Source organism: Lycorma delicatula, chromosome 9, assembly GCF_047948215.1.
Source record: "Lycorma delicatula isolate Av1 chromosome 9, ASM4794821v1, whole genome shotgun sequence".
NCBI lineage: Eukaryota > Metazoa > Arthropoda > Insecta > Hemiptera > Fulgoridae > Lycorma > Lycorma delicatula.
Genome location: NC_134463.1, coordinates 57,000,036 through 57,022,509, shown reverse-complemented (window position 1 = coordinate 57,022,509; position 22,474 = coordinate 57,000,036). Strand labels below are relative to the sequence as shown.

At 28.4% G+C, this 22,474-nt stretch overlaps 1 protein-coding gene across 1 annotated transcript in view; it reads right to left on the bottom strand.

The window, feature by feature from the left end:
- Window positions 1-2,019: 2,019 nt before the first annotated feature.
- LOC142330078 (sodium-independent sulfate anion transporter-like) overlaps window positions 2,020-22,474 on the bottom strand; it is a 49,148-nt gene continuing 28,693 nt past the window's right edge. Inside the window, exons 6-11 of the mRNA XM_075375127.1 lie at window positions 21,003-21,164; window positions 16,306-16,446; window positions 10,180-10,325; window positions 9,923-10,087; window positions 8,078-8,231; window positions 2,020-2,662 (exon numbers count right to left, since the gene is read on the bottom strand). Coding sequence (XP_075231242.1) covers window positions 2,505-2,662; window positions 8,078-8,231; window positions 9,923-10,087; window positions 10,180-10,325; window positions 16,306-16,446; window positions 21,003-21,164 — 926 coding nt within the window. The 3' untranslated portion in view covers window positions 2,020-2,504. The remainder of the gene's footprint in view (window positions 2,663-8,077; window positions 8,232-9,922; window positions 10,088-10,179; window positions 10,326-16,305; window positions 16,447-21,002; window positions 21,165-22,474) is intronic.

The window sequence follows — 22,474 nt, the reverse complement described above, 5'->3', positions numbered from 1 at the left end:
CAGATCAGGTGAACGCGCTGGCCAAGGAATGTCGCCAAATCGAGAAATCAAACGTCCAGGAAAGGCTTCTCACAGAACATCCATTGCGATTCTCGCCGTATGGGCGGTCGCAGAAATTCATTCAACATGTTTACGTATCGATGTGATGTTACTGTTACTCAGCGATTTAACTCCTCAAAAAAATATGGGCCAATTATGCCGAACTTTGAGACCGCACACCACACTGTAACATATTGACTGTGAAGTGGTTTTTCAAGAATTTGCCGTGGATTATGAGAAGCCCAATAACGGTGATTTTGTTTATTCACAAATCCTGACAGATGAAAATGCGCCTCGTCACTTAAAAGAATAATGGCATCCTGGTGGATATTTTCGAGGACGACCTCGCAAGCTGCTTTGCGAGACGCCCAATCATTTTACATTAAGTTGCTGCACTAACATCATCTTATACGGATGGAATTTCAGGTCGGCATGAAGAATTCGTCGTACACTTCGATCAGAAATGGCTAGCGCAGCAGAACGTCGTGGAGACCGCGTAACAGCTAACCTTACAGTGTTAGTGTTTTCAGGCGTTCTCACAGTCCGTTTTCGTCCTGTTTGTTTCATTTTTAAAGCAGACGATCGTAAAATTCTTCACCCACAACAATATCGTATTCCTACTAGGAACAGACGCATGTCGATTTAAATTGAAATGTCAGCGAAATGAACGCTGTGTTACAATAACCGAATCAATATTTTTAAAATAGGTTCGTTGTTCACCCGACCACGACATACTGGCTACTGAAATAGCATGAATAGACCTGTCGATGTACAACACTCCCGCCTTCTCATTGACAGTGGTGCCAACACAAAAATTACTACAAAATCAGATTTATAATCAGATTTATATGCCGGACTCTGTATCAGTAAGAACGTTAATCTCCTGATAATATTATTTATTATTATTGAGTTTCACCCTCATACAATAGATTATACTGTAAATAAGATGAAGTAATTGTTTCATTTCATCACAAGAAAATTTAACTATTGGTATAAATGTGTAATTAATATAATTAATTAATCAATCATCATGAATAAATATTATTATTAATTGATTTATAATTAAGAAACCTCTCTACTAATGAAACCAATTATCAAGAAGCTATTGGAAAACAGAAATTTTAGTGTAAGCTTTTATAAACACCATGGATGTTTTTTTTTGTTTCATGTAAGATTCATTCACCTTTCTATAATGATTGTTTATGAAAATCCCAAGGAACATCTAATAGGTTTACCAACCCTTATATAGGCTTGATTTAAATTTTAAATTATTAAGAAATATCTGAAAAACTCAGATTTTTTAATTTCTTTGTTGCACCTCTTTTCTTATGATTATTAGTATTAGGAGGAAAAGATTACAAAAGGGATTTCATGTAAAAAAAAGACATAAGTCGTCAGAAACCATCATCAGAAACCATTTGCAAAATGATTTTTCAAGAGGAAATATTTTTTTTTTAAATGTATGAAGAAAAAATTATTTAAGTAACTTGTGTGTCTCTTTTAGTCAACTCGCAACTATAGCTATTGCTTCTTTTAATAATTTCAGATAAAAAATTAATGGGTCTTTCAGCACATTTTGTCTATTCTTATATAGAATAGTTTTTAAAAAACTATATATGATAACAAAATGGATGGACCTTCAGAAATGTCATTCTATAACATTGATCAGCTTTACTAAATAATACTCATATGATGTGTTAACAAATCTTCATTTACAAAAATCATTTCATACATTAATCCCCTTCCAAAAATTGAGGATGTTAAAGTATTTATAGACAAATCATTTTTCTGGGAAATATTTTATTTCTTTAGAAATCTCTTTTATAAGCAGTATGGAGGAAAATGACATTATAAATATAAAATAATTTACAAGATATTTAATTTTAAAACTGACTTAAATATGAAAAAAGAAATTGAAAAATCAAATAATTCTGATTAGTTTTTTATCTATTTATTTACTATTACATCAGACATGCACTGACATAATTTTAATTGTAAGGTTTCTTATTAATTTCATATTAAGTTTTTAATTTTTTTTATACAAGTTCACCTAGATTAATTACTAAAAAGACAATAAATTAAATACTACCCGTGAAATATGTCAAATTGTTATAAGTATTAATAAATGAATCTCTGAATAGATAAATTATAAAGAATTCACCAACTAAGAGATGTGTTTTAGTAATTATGTTATATTCAATTTGATTTCTGTTCTTTAACAACAAGTACTGTGACTCAAATGAATTTTTGTAGTGTATAAAAATACCGATCCTAACAGAAATTTGACATCAGATTGAATAAATATTCCTTTTCATGAACTACAGTTCTAAACAATTATCACTTAATGTTATTAATAATAAAAATATAATTAATAATCCCAAATATTTTAAAAATTATTTCTATATGAGTTATATTAAGCTCCCAAAAATTAAATGTACTAATATGATAATTTTGGATTTAATTTTTTATATGTTAAGATTGTTTTGATTTTTTTCTCTTTGATTTAATAAAGGTATTATTTCATGACCTTTTGACCATTCTTTACTAATCTTGTTTGTCTCTTTATTGTTGGATACTGCAATATTTACTGACTTTTCATTGATGATTTTTTTCATTGAATCACCTGTTAAAATGAAATAAGAGTAAATCAATGAATTATTATTATTATTATATAATCTGATCTGATTTAAACCTGATGTTTAAATTATTAAGCATTACATGATTGTGACATCTATTGATGAAAATAATAGTGGGGAGGGTCGGCATGTCGAGGTGTGTTGGTCCCGATGAGCCGCTGGGGACTCCAAAGGTATCAGATAGGGTTAAGGAAAATAAGTGATTTAGGAAAAGATCCGGCACCACACCATGACACACAAGGTATGGTGTGGTGTCTAAACTTGGGCAAAAATCAATGATTACTCTCTCAAAAGAGCTACACCGGTAGGCCGACCTGCCATGCCGGTATATAGCCGACAGGTGGAATGACCTATTAGAGTTAAAAGACACTCCCCTGGGTGGCGCAATACCACCAAGTTGGTCTGGCCCAGGGGAGTTAAGAGAAAAAAAAAAGACAGCGTAGAAGCATGGGAATAATAGACTTTTATCACTCTTTACATTCATTGAAATTTAAAGAAACTGCACCATCATTACATTTGCCAATAACACTGCTATCCTTGCTGTTAAATAAGACCCTGGACTAGCCTCGCAATAGCTGCAACTGGCATTGGACCTTGACACTTGTCTGTGCATAACTGAAAAAATTGTAATTAATCAAGGATAAATCTAAGCATGTCACCATTCGCCATGAGAAAGGGTTACTGTTCCAGTGTGAACATTGACATCTCTTGATCTCATAAACAGAAAGCGTGATGTACCTAGGACTGCACGGAGATCGACGTTTGACCTGTAAGTATCACATGAGGGTGAAAATAATTAAGCACAAAATATAGGAAACTTCACTGGCTGTGTGAAGAAACTCATACCTCCATTGTTCAATGAAGTTCTGATTTGCAAAGCTCTCCTATGACCAATCTGGTCTTATGGTGTGAAATTGTGTGGGACAACAAGTAATAGTAACGTAGATACATACAATGTTTCCAAAACAAGGTAACAAGGACATCTGCAGAGGTGCCATGGTTCACACAGAACAATGAGATTCATGAATCTGGAGTTACAATGGTTCATGAGGTTGTGAGGCAGTACCAACAGGTAGCATTTAGCACAGATAGTTTTAAATACCAACAGTGCAAAAAATTACGTCAACCATCTACCAATCAATTTGCATGATAATAGCAGGGGCATTCAAAGGTTGAAACATCTCCATGTGCTTGACTTAGGGGCTACTGAATGACAATTTGCAAGTTAATATCGCCAACACTAGCAATGTTATTTTTGTTTACTTATTTACTTTTTTATTTATAATTGTTGTTCTTCTCAATCTCTACATTGGTACATGTCTTAACAACTCGTTATCACTTGATTATTTGTTTGTTTATTGGTTGTTATTTGTTTACTGTATGTTTTTATAGACTCTAATGTGAAGGCTAATATATTCTTTTACTAATGAACTTTGATTTAAAAAATATTACTTACTAATAACATTATGGATTGACTTATAGTTCTTCTAGAACCTCATACCTGTACTTATTACACTGATAAACATAATTTTTGTTTCCTAACATGCGATACATTGTTTTAATCTGTTTTTTGATGCTGCAAACGAATATGAACTCAGAATCTTTCTACCACCCACTATTTTTGAAAAATTTTTAAATTTTAATTAAAGGATTTTTTTTCATTTTTCAATAGTATAGTTAGAATTTTAAACTCCTATATTGTATTTTGTTAGTTCATTTTTTATTGTTTAACTTTGATAACATAATTTGTAAGTTATAAATAAACAATACTAGACAAAGAATTAAATTATATCACTGTCACATATTATGATATAATATCATATCTAATACTGAAGAGTGAACCTTCATGGACAAGATTAATCATGTCTGTGCAGGTCAAAACATGTAGTTGAAAACACAGCTGTGTTGTTTGTATTAAGCACTGGATTTAGGAATGAATTCATTTTGTTCAGTTTTAATACTGTCTTAAGTTTGTTAACAGTGCAGTGTCATAATGCCTCGAAATTGTGTAAATGGTGGATGCCTTTTGTTATGTATGTGGTGAGTTTACCATAACATTACACCTTTAATTAAAAAAGCATATTATTTGTATTTTCAGTGTAAAATTGGTAATCAGGCTAAGATGTGAGTTCCTCATGTAGTATGCACTAATTGTTCTGTATGAGGATGGCTGAAAGCTACACAGAAGGCTCTGCCATATGCTGTACGTGTGGTTTGGCATGAACCAAAGGATCATGTAACTGATTATTACTTTTATTTACTAAGTTCTAGAATTTATTGTAAAATATCCCTCATTGCAATCTGCAATCAGGCCTGTATCTCACAGTGAAATTATTCCAGTTACTGAGCCACTGTGAATGTATGTTTCGAAAGCAGCGATGAAGATTCAGGCAGTACTGAAGAAGACAACAATGATTTTGATTTTGAATTATCCTCTAATAAGCCATATCTTACACCCCAAGATGAATTAAATGACTTTGTTAGGGATTTAAATTTATCAAAAAATCAAGCTGAACTGTCTGCAAGGTTGAAATTTACTTCAAAAAAATACAAAAATTTTGGGCTTTTGAAGCCGACAAAAAGAACTTTCTCAGTACTTTATTGATGAAAATAATTTGGTTTATCGCATAAATATTAATCAGCTTATGTTGCACTTTGTTGCACAATTTCCAATTTCATAAACCTGAGAACTGCTGGCACCTTTTCATAGATTTGTCCAAGTACAGTTAAAAAGTGATTCTACTACGCAACGGTAACAGGTATTCTTCGATACCAATCGCTTATGGTATTAATTTGAAGAGACATACAATGTCATTAAAGATATTCTTGAAAAAATAAATTATAAAAAAAATAACTGGAACATACGTGATGATTTGAAAGTTATAGCTATTTTGTTAGGCGTGCAGTTAGGCTATACAAGGTACATGTGTTTTCTTTGCAAATGGGACAGCCAAGCTAGGGCTAAACATTATGTTACCAAAGAGTGGAAGAAATTTATGAGCCCTTAGTTGAACCCAAAAAAATATTTTTACCCCCTCTCCATATCAAGCTAGGACTAATGAAAAATTTATTACTTATTAAAATTAATGTAAAAGCAATGAAGAAGGATAGTCCTGGATTTTTTAACATCAGGCAGTAATCTCCAAATGTAAGTGAAGGAAAAAATGAAGAAGATGTATTTGCTGATCCTCAAATAAAAAAGTTAATAAGATGATGTATTTATTTCAACGTTAAATAATGTAGAAAGAAAGTGCAGCTTGAGCTTCATTTAAAGACTTCTGCAAAAATTTTTTCTGCAATCAAAAATTCAACAATTAACATGATATTGTTAATCAACTTCTTACTTCATACAGAGCTATGGGATATAATATTTCTTTAAAAATACATTTCCTCCACTCACATTTGGATTTTTTCCCAGACAACCTTGGAGATGTAAGTGGTGAACACAGTGAACGTTTCCACCAAGACATTTCAGTGATGGAAATCCGCTATAAAGGGAAATGGAATACTAATGTGCTAGACGATTACTGTTGGAAATTAATTTGGGATGTGACTGAGGCTATTTATAAAAGAAAAGCATCAGCAAAATTATTCTAACACAGGTATAGTCATGCAAAATTATAAATTTTACACTTTTTAACTATATTTTCCCTTAATTTTCTTTGAAACATTATTTATTTAAAACTAAGGGTGATAGAAAACTTGTATTTACAGATCTGTATAGTATGCAAAAAAGCAATTAAAGAAATGTATCCTCTTTGAGAAACGTTAAACAAATTTTTTTTTTCTATCAGTGTTATCATACCAATGGTTCCACTTAAAGACCAGATTGTAAATATACCAGATGTGAAACAAAAAAAAAAATATATATATATATTTATTATAAAACTATCAATAACTTGATGCAAATTAATTATAAAACTTTCCTGGTTACATCAGCCATGTTATACAATTATTTTTTTGGCTTGATAGAAGCTAAAGAAAAAAATTTAATTTGAGGGCTCCCATACTAAAGCAGAAATTAATTTTTAAGAAATAATCCTTAAGTGGTGATATTAAATTAAAAAAAGAGTGTTTTAAAATTGTTTATAAAATACAAATATAGACATAATTCTAAATAAACAAAGCTGTAATTTTCTAGAAAGTGGGTGAAGATTTTTTACTAATTTTTTTTTCAAAAAATTCTAAAGAGTAAGGGCTATCAAAAAATTAAGATTTTTTAATTAAAATTTTTACTTTTAATTAAGATTTTTTATTTTCAATGGGTAACTTGCAAGATGGTTTTAAATTTAAAAAAAAATCTTTTTAATAAACAAAATGTTTTTTGTTACCACAGACAACTGGAAGTTGGTTTGGAAAAAAATTGTGATAGCAATTTGAAGGCCTATTGATGTAGAAAATGCAGATGCAAAAGAATTCCAATTAATTCCTTTTAAGAAACAAGACGTAACTAACAAAAGAAATATATATAAAGTAATTTTTTTGTGAGGGGGTGAATATTAAATAAAGATTTTTAGTGATTTGTGTGTGATCTTGATAAAAAAAAAACTTCAACTTTTTTAAGAAAGATTTTTTGCTAAAGTGCTCCAGTAAAGATTTGAAATTTTCTTTTGGCCAAAACACCCCGTATCCTTTTTCAAATTTTTGCAAAAATTAAAAATATTCTTTTCCCTCTGAAGGTAAATTCCTCTTTACTAAATTTGAAGAAGAAAATCAGTCAACAGAGTCCAGAGTTTAAAACCAAATACAGACTAACACACATATGACGTACATACGCACGGATGTACAAAAATAGGTTTTTCGGACTTGGGATCATTGAAAAAAAAAGCTTTTTCACAAATTATTTACAATTTATTTAAATATATTTTTTTATTGTTAAATTTTTTAAATGTATATTTAAGGCACAAAACTTAATAAAAGACCAATTTAAAAAAAAAATTTTGACCAACTTGTTGTATACTTTCCTATTATAGATATAGCCAGAAAAGTAATATAGGATATATTGTATATATATATATATATATATATATATTACTTTCATTGTTCATTGTATATGATGGTTATTACATATAACTACAAATATATACATTTTAGTACTGTTAAAAATACTTATGACATAAATTAATTTCAAGTGAATATATATGAGTATACCTGAAATTACCAAAGCATTATTGAAATATGTATATGCTTAAGATAATTTGCAACAAAAGTATAATTATATAGTACTACTTAAGCACTAGGCAAATTTCTTTCTTACTTCTTAATTACAAAAATGTTTTTAAAGTATATTTTCCATATTAATGTAAACATCAATATGGAAAAGATAACTTTAAAGGAAATAAAAAAAATTAAGTAATAATATGTATATATATACATATACACAAAATAAAAACATAACTTACCAAAAAGTTCACTTTCTAGTTCATCTTTATTTAAGAAGTAGGGTATTTCTTTATATCCAATACCAGTGCAAATTGTAATAAATTCTTGTTTTATATTTAAAAAAAATAATTTTTGTTTATCATTTTTAAATTGTTTTACCAAAGTAACTAATGCCTGAAAAAAATTATGTAGAAAATTAATTTATCTTTAAAATAAAATAAAATATTTTAAACATTATACACTTACATAAATCAAGGCAAATATTTTATATATTGTTGATAAACCTATCCCAAAATTTGTTTGAATATTAGAGGTTTTATTATAACAAAAAACAAACAAAAGAATCTTATTGATCCACTTAACTTAATGTTTTTATTTAATAAAAGAAAGTAAATATGTTGTTATATTTTTACAAAATTATTTAAAAAATCACAGCAGCTGCTTTGGTACACAGTACCTCTTGCTCCAATGTTACAAGCAGAAATGTATTTTTATCAAAAGGCATATTTTTGACCCTTATCTAAAATATAATTTAAAATAAAGCTTTTTTGTTATAACTTGTTTTACTTTAATTGTTTATTTGTGTAGAGTTTGTTTTTTATCTGTACATGTTCACACAATGTACATTGTACTTGTTCATTAATTTTTAGTTATTAACAATGTTATTTCCTGTTAGGGATATTTAAAATTTATGGACACATTGTAAGAATGAATAAATTCTTATTGGAAGCATTATTATTGGAACCAATATTAGTGGAGCATAGGCCACTAATATTTTATATATATTAATGCATAATTTAATCATCAAGAATGTAAAAATTATGCACTAAAATTATTGGTTTTCCAATATAATTAATGGTTTTTAAGATTTTTAGCAGGTTTTTAATAATTTTAATTACATCAGTTTTGTCATAATATAAATCCTCTACAAATTTTATCTTTATATATGTTATATTTATATTTATATATGTTATATTTTATTATTGACAGTTTAATAAACTGCATTTACAGCAAACCTAAAAAAACATTATTTACTACTATTAATTTTTTCAGTTTTACAATTTTGTTGGAAACTACTGGTTATTCAATCTGAGATCCAATATTTACTGTTTTTTTTAGTTAAGGTAGGCACTAGTTAAAAGTTTAAGCTAATTAGACACACTTAAAAAAAAAAACAAAAAACATTAATCTCACATAAGATTTATGTTTGCATAGTTTTAGATAGAATTATTTGATATTAAAGCTGAAACATATCTGTAAACAAAGTATTTCCATACCTATGCTCATATAAATTTTGTTTATTATTTTGATGAAAGTGATATTAATTTTTTATAGTTTATTGGTTTACAAAATATAGAACAAAAACTTGCTGGAACACTCGATAGACTTCTATGTGGCAACATAGTTTCTTTTTCATTACAAATGTCAATACCACTGTTTTAATAATACTACTAAAAATTTGTCTTATTATCCAGAGCCTTTATCCAACATAATTGTACTATCTCTGTGGACTATAATTTGACTAACATTACAACTCTGGTAAGCCAGTATTATTGAAAAGTGAAATGATTAAATAAAGCCACAAAAGAAAAATATTATCCTGTTAATAATTAGCAGAATATCTTGTCATGCAATCATGACACCTGTTAAACTATGATAGTTTCATTAGCAATGGAGTATCAGTAACTTTAGAAAGAAAGGTGCTGTTGATCAGCTTTGAAAATCTCTACTGGACCTTTCTCTTTATCAAAGTGTTCATTTTATATTTATTAAATGTAAAGTGATATATCTTGAAATGGTATTCAATAAACTACTTATGTGTATATATGAAATAATCTATGTATTATATTCTAAGTATACTATACCTTAGCGGCAGTATAATCAATACCAGTAAAATGAATGCAATCAATTATTACAGGAAGTTTTATTTTCTCTTTTGTTACATTTAAAATAGTCGTATGAAGTTTATCTACAGCAGGGAAGAATAGTCCTTTATCTGGGGTCAACATCACATATTCTCCTCCAGCACACTTAAAAAAAAAATAAATAAAAATATTTTTGTGATATTATTTAAACTACTTAGAAAAATATATATTATTATGCATACTAGAAACTTTCATACCTTGCAGTGTTCCTCTTTAATTGAAGGGTGTGCCCATAAATATAAAAGATGAGCTAAATTTACAGTTACACCAATAAAAAGTCCAATTTCAACACCAAAACCAAGACAGGTGACTAGCGTTAAAATCAAAAGAAATAGATCTTTTTCTGAAAAACAAAAAGTTAGTTACTTAAGAACATAAATACTTCAAATAAAATTACATAAAAATGAATTTTTTCAATAAAATAAATTATAAATGTAATTCAGAGCTTTTAATAACATTAAAGTAGTTTTCAATACTACCGGTATAGATATTTGGACCGGTTCTAGATATTTGGCCGCCTGTGTGCAAGTATTATTTGGCTGCCCCAATCCAGTAAATAAAATAAAAAAAGTCAAATATAGTATGAAAATAAAATTTTTATTATATAAAAAAAAGGAAAAACATACATAGAAAAAAATTATAATATCAATTTACAAGAAGTTTGACAAGATTTATTGTGCATAAATGCAGCAATCAGATTATGCAATTTCTTCTAGTATATCATTCTTATATCATTGTCAATCATAAGTAGTTTTTTAATTATTTTTAATTTTGAAAATGAATCTTCACCTGATGCTACAGAAACTGGTAGTTCTGAAATAAAAAATTCGGAAATGTTCCCTGAAGATTATTTTTAGATATATTGAAGCATGTTGTACACTTGTAAATTAATTTTTTCTGCTTTGATATGTGCCTTTATTGACAAAATTTCAAGATATAAATCATACCCATCAATATCATATTCTTTTCTTTGTTCATCTGTTAATTTTAGAAGAAGATCTTTACATGATTTTAATAACATTTCATCTGAAATGCTGTATCTAATACAATATCAAATATTTGATGGTATTCATTTAATGACTGATATGTGGTCTCAATAGAAAATATCGCTTTATCTATAATGCAGTTGTAAAAATTAACTTTAAAAGCAATTTTTGGATAAATAATAATTTCATCATCTTCTTCATAATATTTTTTTTGGGGGGGGTTTTTCCTAACATATAAAAAGTTCATTTCTACTTCTAATTCTTTTGCTAAATTATTTGCAGTAAGAAGAAAACTTTAGTAACTTTCAGAATGATATTCTTTTAAAGTCTGTGTTAAATTTTTGAAATAATTAAAACTGGGTTAATATTTTCATCTACATTTTGTAAAATTTTACTCTCAACATTAATTTTGAATATAATAATAATGATTGTACCAAATTACAATAGAATATAAAAAGTTTTAATTTGAAATTTTATTCAACAATGAATTTGCCATATGTGTTTTGAACTCTTTTGACATATTATCTTTTGACATATTGGAAATTTCATTCAATGAAACATTTTGTTTAAATTATATTGCAACGGTTTAACTGCATCAACTTTGCTGGTCCATCACTTAATTTATATTTTTTACGTATTTTTTCAATATTTACCACCTTGATGAAATTGAAAAAATATACATTTTTCTGTACTACATCAAAAAATTGTACCATTTCATTGGAAATATTGGCACTATTATTAATAGTTAATTCTATGTGCTGAACATGGAACATAAAATGGCTCAATTAAAATTGCTTTAAAAGCAATTAAAATGGTTTTATGTTTAAAATTCTTCTTTGTAAACCAACATGTTTTCCTTTCATATTAACAGCATTACTATATCCTTGTTCTCTGATATTATAAATATTTAATTTTAATTTAGAAAAGTCTTCCAAAATGAAATCACATAAGCCTTTTCCAGTAGTGTTATTTACTGGAAAGAAATTCAAAAAATGTTCTCAGATTTCTATTTCTCATTTTTTAAATAAACAAAACATATAATAATAGTTATTTGTTCAACATGACTGACATCACGCGTGCTGTCTAAAATTATGGAAAAATATTTGACTTATGGATTAACTCTAAAATTGTATTTTTAATTTTTATACCACTCATATTAATTATTTCATTTTGAATTATTTTGTCTAAATAGTGAGACATCTGTTTATTGGAATGTTTAGATTTTTCAATTCTATGAAGTTCTCACATTACAGTATCAAAACTCGCAATCATCTCAACAACTTTCAAAAAATTTACGTTATTGAGTTCATACACAATATCAGGTGAACCTCTAAAAGCTAAAGATTAATGAGATAATTGTTTAATTATGGATGTAATTTCTTGAATTATGCTATACCGATGTTGTTTTTTTGCTTCTAATAAACACTTGATTAAAACTGTCCACAGTAGTATTGATTTTTACAGATTTTATCATACAAATCCATTTTTTGATATTTTCATTATGCGAACTATTTTCATTATGCATATAACTAACTTTTTTATGTTAATAAATCATCTTTAACAAAAAAGTTTGCAAGGAAACCAATAAACAGGAATCATTGCATTTTGAATAGATTAACCAATCCCTGTTAACTTTTTCACCGTTCAGGAGAATGCATTCATAGTAGCTTTTGGAAAATGTATGCCCCAACAGGAAAGTCAAATTCTGGTCCCTTCTCAATTAAAATCTATGCTATATTACTTATTATTTCATATCACAAACTTGGATTGTTCAGGAGCAAGTTACAGTAGATTTTGTTCCATTTCAATATTTTTTTCACTTAAATTATTTCTCCATTATCTTTCACTACTACTACTTCATCATTACCAGCAATACCTTCCACTAATTTTTTTTTTTTTTTTTCAATATTTGTAGACACAGAGACTACTATTTCGTCATTCATTCCTGAATATCAGTAACATTTTGTGATGTTGAAGGTTGATTGATAGTATCACTAAAGAATCTATTAAGAGACCCTTTAAGATTCTCATTTGTTTTTGTCTTTCTTGTCTCTTTTTTTACATTTAGCTCCAGATAATCTTTTTGTTCTTCTATCTTCCATTTCGATTTCACTGTGATGAAGTTATCCAAAATAAGAAAATTAAATAATAAGAATGAAAACTTACACTTAATTTGGCACTCTTTGCTTCGTAACTGATTTTTTTTAATAATAATTTATCCAAGAAACCTAAACAAAAACACTATTGCAATCAAATCCAAGCAAATAGCTGCATATTTACTTGGCAATACTCTAACCTCAATTTTCAGTAAGTACATTTAAAAAACACTTGGGGTGTGCATGCAGTATCGCGCAAATTTGAAATATCTTAAAAAATTTTGTGGTCAGCAGTGAAATATAATCATGCCTTAATAAAACAATAACTGAAGTCTTCAAAAACAAGATGGATACAATAAAATGATAAAAATTATAAAACCTAAGAAATATAATTTAAATTTTCAGCAATGCAGTGCAAAAGTATTACATAATCAATAGAATAAAAAAAGTGAAAGATTTTAGTCACCCCCTTATTTCCGCGACCTGTATGTGTTGCACACCTTGCACACATGGCAGAACTGGCCCTGCAGGTGGTTTTTAACAACTAGTCTAAAAATTAATAATTTTGAGTGATTTTTACTATATAATGAAAAAAAATCATAATTAAAATTATGTGGTCTAAACAACTGAGACCAAATGAATGTGCAATCTTTGATAAAAAGAATAGTCACTTATTTTGAAAAATATCAATATACACCTTTTGCGGAAATATTTTCAAACAACGCAACACAATATTTGGCTTACGAAAAAGGACCATATTGTGCTTCCATTTCCATTTTTAATAAATTGCTGAACCACTTGAAAACTCTTCCCACCAATTTATTTAAAATACAATTATAAGATTTTATTGTACGGCAGCAATATTATTCTGTTGAATTTTTAAGTAATATTAATTAAAAACAAAAAGCTGCCTTCTTAATTGTGAATTATTTTATAGAAATTTTTTATATTCAGTGTATTTACCTTATATAATGTATTATTTCATAGAATTATGAAGTAATCAATATGAACTTATAAAAACACATATGTATTCTTTCTCTTATAATGTTTTTATACTTATAATTTATCTTACATTGACATGATCTATATAATGATGTATTTTAATGTATCAGTCAGAATAAATATTTATTTATTTATTGACATTATTATTTTTCAGTTAAGTGTCCATTGAATTTTTTTTAAAGTTGATCATAGTACACTCTTGAAACAGGAAAGTTATCAAAACCTTTACTTTTTCTGAGCTAGTTTTAATTTTACATTTAGAGTCTTGAGAGAAGTCTCCTCACAGAATAAAAGTGTTCTGTGGTCAATTAGTAAAAGTTTTCATTTTTTACACATGGTATATCAGAGATATCCAAGTTCAAATTTTTAATGTTTAAGCAATTATTTTAAAAATATTATTATTATTATTATCATTATTATTATTATTATTATACTAATAATTTTATTTGCAGAGATAAATATGCATGCATAGTTGTATATTTATAAAATGTAAGTTACATTTTCTTAAAGGGTGTTTTTAACCAGAATAATAAAAATATTCAGAATACAGAATTCCTAAAATGATCATTACTGTGGCGAGTAGATAAAGGATATTTTTACTTTTCTTATGTTTCTTTGAAGTAAATGATCAATACAACAAACTGCTGAAAAAATTTTTAAAAAAATTTTAAAAAGCTGGAAAAATTATAAACTTGGTTACACAACTCTGGCTAGTAGTGGTCTATCGTGGGTGAAGATTTTGACAAAAATTGTCAAAGTATGTAAGTAGCAAAGAATTATGTAAAAAAAATTATTCTAGTTTTTGAATGAAATTTCGAGATATGGAATCCGTGATGACTGCATTTCTCCACCTCCTTGATTTATTGTAAACTGATCATATTCAGAAGTCACCATATAACATTTTATAAAAACTTATTAAAACAGTTTGAAAATACCAAGCAAACTGATGACTGATGAAAAAAGGCAAAAGATAGACTTATCATACCCCATTACTGAATGGAATTGGTAAAATACGTAACCAAAGTGTTATACAAATGTAATGAAATCATCTAACTAATACAAGAATGCGAATGAGCTAAGAAATTACAAAAAAAGAAACAAAGGTTTTTTCCTTATCCCTTTCTAGAGGTTTGAATAAAAACAAATACTATCAGAAAGTATCTTAGATGTTAAAAGGACATTATGTAAAAAAATGATCTTTCTATGAGTAAAACTTTGAGATATGAAATCCACAACGTTTATATCTTCTTTCCCCCTTGACCAATCACAATAAAAATTAAAAGGCATCAATACCTTATATACAGAAATCATTTTACCAGATTTCATCAAAATGGTAAATCCAGTTCAAAGGTATTAAACAAAATTAAATTTTGCAAAGCATGATATGAAATTTTATAGATTGAAATGATAAAATCTGAAGTGTTAGATATTATTAATTTTATTGAACATTACTGTAGGTAAGGGGTATAGATAATATTATTACATTTTTGATTACTTACCACAATACATAACTTAAAATGAATTGCTAACAATTGTTTCATATACTTCTTTTTTTTACATTAATTCACTGTGTATTGTCCCTAATTCAGATCAGCACCTAAATCACCATAAAGTGTTGATATACATATACTTACATACTATTCATTATTATTACATTACAATCGCATATTAAATTAATGAATTTACCTAATTAGTTTAATTTATGAAAGATATTCTTATCATCATAAAATATAACTGCATTGAAGAACATTTTTTCAAAGATACTTAGCATCAACTTTCATAAAAAAAATATTATATGAATCAACATAACAAAATAATAGTTTAAAATTTAAAAGCAGACTTTTTAAATGAATCCATTTGATCTTCTGAATATGTCAATGAATTAAGATTATGATTCATGTAATACACTATACATAAACATTTAATAAAGCAGATGGCTTTTTTAAATTCAAAACTTTTATTATCTTGACTTGTGTTTTTTTTTATGGAAAATTTATAAATGAATTTATTGGAGGTACTTCTGAAATGCACTCTTGTTTTCAATAAGAATGTATAATTAAGATAAGAATATTTTTCTTAAACTTTACTGTTTACGTAAATATAAAAATGCATATAAATTTAAAAAAAAATCATATTCTAATAAAATGTTCAGCAAAGTCATTTATAACTGAATATTCCAAAATAAATAATTCTAATCTTCTTAATATAGTAAACTAATACAGATAAGTTTGGTACCAACTATTCGTTTTCCATAGTGGGAGAATAATCTGCCAATCGATTAAATATGCAACTGCACTAATTAATACTGCTGATAATGTAGCACGTGGAATAAGATGAAAATATGATGATAAGAAGTTGATAGCAAGAAGAGAAAGACATCCTGAAAAATAAAACCTATATGCAATCAATAAATTAAATCTATAATCATGCAATGATAAGGTATATTTAATTTATAGCAAAATAAAAATTACTATCTCTTTTTCTAATGTAAATGAAGAACTTTCTGATTTAATTTCAACAAATTAAAATATTTTTGAGTAATTAAGTATAGAAACTTTAGTACATCATTAAAAAAGAATACTTTTCTTTAAATTGAGTTTCTGTAGAATGATTAATAATGTTTAATAAAAAGTTTAAATGAGAGCTTGATTAAATAATTTTAAATGAGAAATGATAGATTAACGATAGATCTAGTAGTCAGATATTCAGACATAAAGTTGTATAATGTACACAACAGATCTGTGTTTGTGGTGATCCATTGCATTTGGATGATCCGTGAACCACTTTCTGTATCAATTATCATAGGCATTATCTGACAAGATTGTGAAACTGTCTGATTTATAAGGAAGAAGTAGAAATCCAGCACATAAAAATCATATAAAAAGTCAGCTACTTCAAAGCTAGGAAAACTGTGCTTAACAAAATGTCGAAGATTAAGTCTTATGCTTAGGTTGCTGCAGCTTCTGCAGCTTCCATTAAACCGAAAAATGTATCTATTAACAAGCAACAGCCGCAGCTGATGTTGAATGTAAATGTATCATCAATGACAAATTAAAAAATCGAGCAAGTAGAGAAACCAGTCCAAAATTGACACAGAAAAAACAAATGTCTCCAAACAATACAACCTAGGAATAAGCCTTCGACCAAGGTGAAGGAAAATGAAGTCAAAACATAGAAGAAACCTGAACCTTATCCACTGCAAATCAAAGTTAAAATAGAGAAAATCCTCATTCAGGGAATCCAAAAAGATAATATAAGGATAGTAGAAAAATAAACTCTCGTAATTACAGAGAACTGGGCGAGCACTTTAGCCGCCCCAAAAATTTGATCAGGGAATGCATCCAGTCTAGACTTGGACACACTACTACTCCCCACTCCACTTGAGTTGGTATCACTCAATGCTGTCCATAAACATCCTCCATAGTATCAGAGATGGATGAAGATTCCATTTCCGGTGCCTCAGAAACCCTGTGTCATCAGAGGTAGAGGCCTTCAGGAGGATGGAAAAAAGACAGAAAAAATGTTGGCATAGGGGAAAACCTAGGCATTCAATATTATGCAAGTTGTTAGTTTTATAAGTTTTTGATGAATTTGTTGTAAAGAAGAGTATTTAATAATTGTGGGACTTTACACCTGTTTTTGATAGAGTTTAAAACAGATCTTAAAAATGGAGTGTATGTTTTTTAGTGACAAGGGTTCTATACACCATTGTCATCTTGTGTTTCTTTTAAGGATTCTCTATGACAAATCTGTTTTCTGGATGATCTGTCTAAAAAAAACTAGTCTTATGACTAGGTCACTAGTATCAAGTAGGATAGGAAAGTTTTAGTTTGAGGCAGTGGCTAATAACCACAGTAATTGATGACCTCAATCCCAAAAAAAATATTGAGAGGTAGGACAAGTATGCTAGTACAAACACCGTCTAAGTTAATTATTTTTATATAAATTTATTCAAAGCCCAAACCAATTATAATATTGAAAGTTTATATACCAACCACTTTAGCTGATGATAAGATAATCAAGGGTGAAAAAATGTATGATTTAATCACATATGAAAAAGGATATGAAAATTTAATAGTAACAAAAGATTAGCATGCCAGTGTAGGAGAATGACAAAAAACAGTATGTATTAGATCACAAAGATGAAAGCTTATAGAAGTTTCTACTGAGTAAAAGGTAATAATACAAAGGTTATTTTTTTTTCAAGGTCCGATTGGTCGCGAAATAAAAAACCCGCACAAAAATTGGATGAACCTTTGCGCATATGTGTTGTGCAGCATCTCTAGTACGGCCTTCAATCACGCCGTGTCACTTCGTTTAGTTCTGAACATGCAGCTAGCACGTAAACATATCTACAACAATAGCATCTCCCGCCAAGTGTGAAATGTGTGCGGTAATTCGATTTCTTCAAGCTTAGGAGTGTAATGCAGCTGAAATTCATCAACGAATAAGTAATGTATACAGTGAAACTTCAATGAGTGACAGCAAAGTGCGACAATGGTGCAGGAACTTTAAAGCAGGACATACAGATGTTCATGATGCAGGCAGTCAGGGAAGGAAGCAAGTGTCAACCGATGATCTCGTTGAGGGAGTGGATGAGGCAATTCGAGAAAATCGTCGGTTCACAATTTCTGTATTGAGTGATTCGTTTCCTGAAACTTCAAGCTCAGCTCTCTACACCATTGTGAGTGAGAGACTTCAGTACCGCAAACTGTGTGCGAGATGGGTTCCCAAGATGCTGTCCGACCATCACAAAACAATGAGAATGGACGCCTCCCTAACGTTTCTCGAGCACTACCACAGTGAAGGAGAAGATTTTTTGAACAAAATTGTAACAGGGAATGAAATAGGGGTCTATTTCGAAACTGAAGAAACGAACAATCCAAACAGTGGATGCATTCTCATTCTCCCAGTAAACCAAAGAAGTTCAAGCAACCTTCTCCAACAGAAAGTGTATGGCTACTGTGTTCTGGGACCGGAATGGAGTTCTCTTGGTGGAATTCATGGAACGTAGCACGATCATCACTGCAGCCTCATACTGCGTGACTCTTCAACATCGATGAAGGGCAATTCATAATAAGCGGAGAGAAATGTTGTTATCAGGCATTGTCTTTCTTCATGCTCAGCCGCACACTGCAGCTGTAACAAAGAAGCTCCTGCAGCGTTTTCGTTGGGAAGTGTTTGATCACCCTCCATACAGCCCAGACTTGGCTCCATCCGATTTTCACCTCTTTGCTCACACGAAACGAGGACAACTAGGAGGACAACATTTTAGCACAGACATCGAGCTGACCAGTGTAGAAACATGGCTGAAAACATAGGCGGCTCCGTTCTATGACAAGGGTATTGGAAAGTTGGTACCACGCTACGACAAATGTCAAATCGGAATGGCGACTATATAGAGAAATAGTGTAATTATGTAACTACTTGTTACAAATAAAATATTTTTTATTTTCACTGTGGTTTTAATTTCGTGACCAATCGGACCTTGAAAAAAAATAACCCTCGTAGCTAACAATCTTTTTTTAAATCATAAAAGAAGAAGATATATGGGTGAGAAAAGGAAATTCAGGAAGGTGGATGATGTTTTGTTCAATCTATGGAATTTAAAATGTTTTCAGGAGTAGATATTGATTTTTGCCACGTTTTATTAATGATGAAATGTTGAAATTTAAGAAAGTAAAAAAAAGGGAGGACAAAGAAAAGAGATATAACCAAATTAAAAGGGAATGATGTAAAGTTAAAATGATATGAATAAAACATACATTCTGACCGAAAGTTACATATAACACGGAAGAGGAGACTGAGCATAAAGGTTACAGTTTGTAGAAAACATTAGCATAATGAAAAATATTTTATAAATAATAGATGGATGAAGAAATTATAAAAATACAAAACATGATGAAAATAGAAAATCTTATTAACATAAAAGATATGCAATTGTTATAAGGAGCAAAATAGAGTTCTGGTACAAAAGAAATAATTTAAACTTACTGGTAATGCTGTTATTTTAGTTGAAACTAGGGATGAGTTAGAAGTAGTGAATAATAAGGATTCATTGTTAGGAAAGAAATTCAATTTGAAGGAAAAATATAATGAACATTATGTCAATAAAGTACACCAGAGATAAGAATAATGAGGAGTATCACGACAGAACACAATATACAAAAATTTGTAAATTCTGTTATTAAAATTAATACAAAAGATTGATGAAAAGAAGAAATCAAAATTAGAATAGCACAAAGAGAGAACCTTTTTTAAATTTAGGAATTAAGGATATAAGTAATAAATAATTGAGGACGTAGAATGTAAGAGGTTGGATGGAACTAAGAAATTAGCAATGAACTTAAAAGAATGGAGCAGTGCATCAAATCATTTAACAACTGATAACGAAAAAGATATGAAACAAAATAACAGCATATTAATTTTCTTTTTTATAACTGTTATAAAATAGTTATTTTTTAAAATTATGATGATTCGCAAGATTATAATTAAAAACTGACTTTTTTTTCTTAAGTAAATCTCAACATGCTAATCCATATTGTAATCATTACAGAAATAAGTTGATAAAACTTAAACATAAATAAACATCTTTATTGTACAACATATATTGATACATTTAAAAATTCTGATCAATAAAAAACATGCTTCTCAGCCACCTAATTATTTAGAAAGATAATTAACTCAATGGATCAATGTAAATGTTTTAAAAATTGAAGAAATATATCACCAAGCTATTATTATAGTGTTCATTGACTAAGTCAACTGTATTTTTGTAACTCCAAAAACATTTTTGAAAGCACTGTTACAAATGTAATTTACAGTTACAAGTAAATAAACATGTTTAATTCATGCTAATGTACTACAATTAATCTTAAATAAAATAATAATTTAAAACATTTAAAAAAAATACAATCGCCTAAATAATGAATATACCTGAAAATACACCTGCTATAGGTGATCTTACTCCACTTGCGCTACTTACAGCACTTCTTGTAAATGCACCGCAAGTTGGCATTGAACCAAGGCAAGATCCAAATATATTACACAGACTTAATGTTAACATTTCTTGAGTTGCATCAATTGTTTCTCCTGTGGCTGATTGAAAAAAAAAAAAATTAATTAAAACCAAAATTAACTTTCTTTTTTTTGTATCTATATTTTTAAGATTGATTTACTGTATTCCATATTTTCAATCTAGATTGTATTGTTCAAAAATAAAAACACATTTCTTAAAACACACATCATGTTCAAAGTAACAATCATTATTTTATTTAATTATTTTTTTAACTTCCTCTTACACTATATAATAATGTAATGGTGTCATGGTTGTTAATGGTGTATGCATTTAAAAGGGGAAACCCTTTTAGTTTGAAGTAAAAAAAAGAAGATTTTAGTTATGTTCATCTAATTTGTTGTTTTTATCAAATTTAAGTAGTTTATTATGAAATGTATTATTAAATTTCATATTGTTCAACGTAATGAGATCTTGGTTCTTATGTCCTATTTGCAAACTTTGCAAGTTGTGGTTAATATTATGTGTGTTTCTTTCAATGATATGATTAGCAGAAAATGATTCTGTTATTTTGAAAATTTCTTCAAGGAATCAAAACACACACAGTCACATAAAAAACATGAATATTTTAAATGCATCGCATAAAAAAAAATCTCAATGTACTTAAAATAAATTTTATAAAAAGCAACAAATTAAACAAAAAAATGTTACAGGGGTGGAATATACTCCTATTATTTAATTATAGGTGTTACTAACATTTTTAAAACAGGCACTATTAACCATACCTCCAGTAGTTCCACTAAAAAAGGATTTTTTTGAGGTGAAGTAATCACCTCAAAAAAATCCTCTGAAATAACAATTTCTCATTGACATTTGAAAGTGAGTTGTACATAATGTTTAAGCTATATTACATTTATCCTGCTGTTCAGTAATAAATTGCAATTTTCAAATAATAAATACTTTGAATTTTCATGTAATTGTTTTTATTATTATATTTTTTTGTTCAATGCACATAATAAATTAATAAAAGAAAATGTTTAGAGAAAAGTAGACATTAATAAGTTGTAACAGGGTTAGAGAAAATGTGATTTAACTTTTTACTTATTCCTTAGGAGTTGGTAAATAAATAATTTTCTATATTTAACAGAATGCATTTTTATATATATTGTGTATCTATGCGAATAAATTCATATATTTTGTAATTCCAACGCTGAAAATTTGAATTTATAAAGAGATTTATTATTTAAAAGATTGTTGGCACTCATTCCTACAAAAATTCTTTGTATGTAATAATAAAGGTGAAATTGCCTGATAGTTCTATTTGTACCTAAAATATCCATAACAAAGCTACGTGTAATTGTACAAGCCTAAATACAGATTGTGGTAAATATAG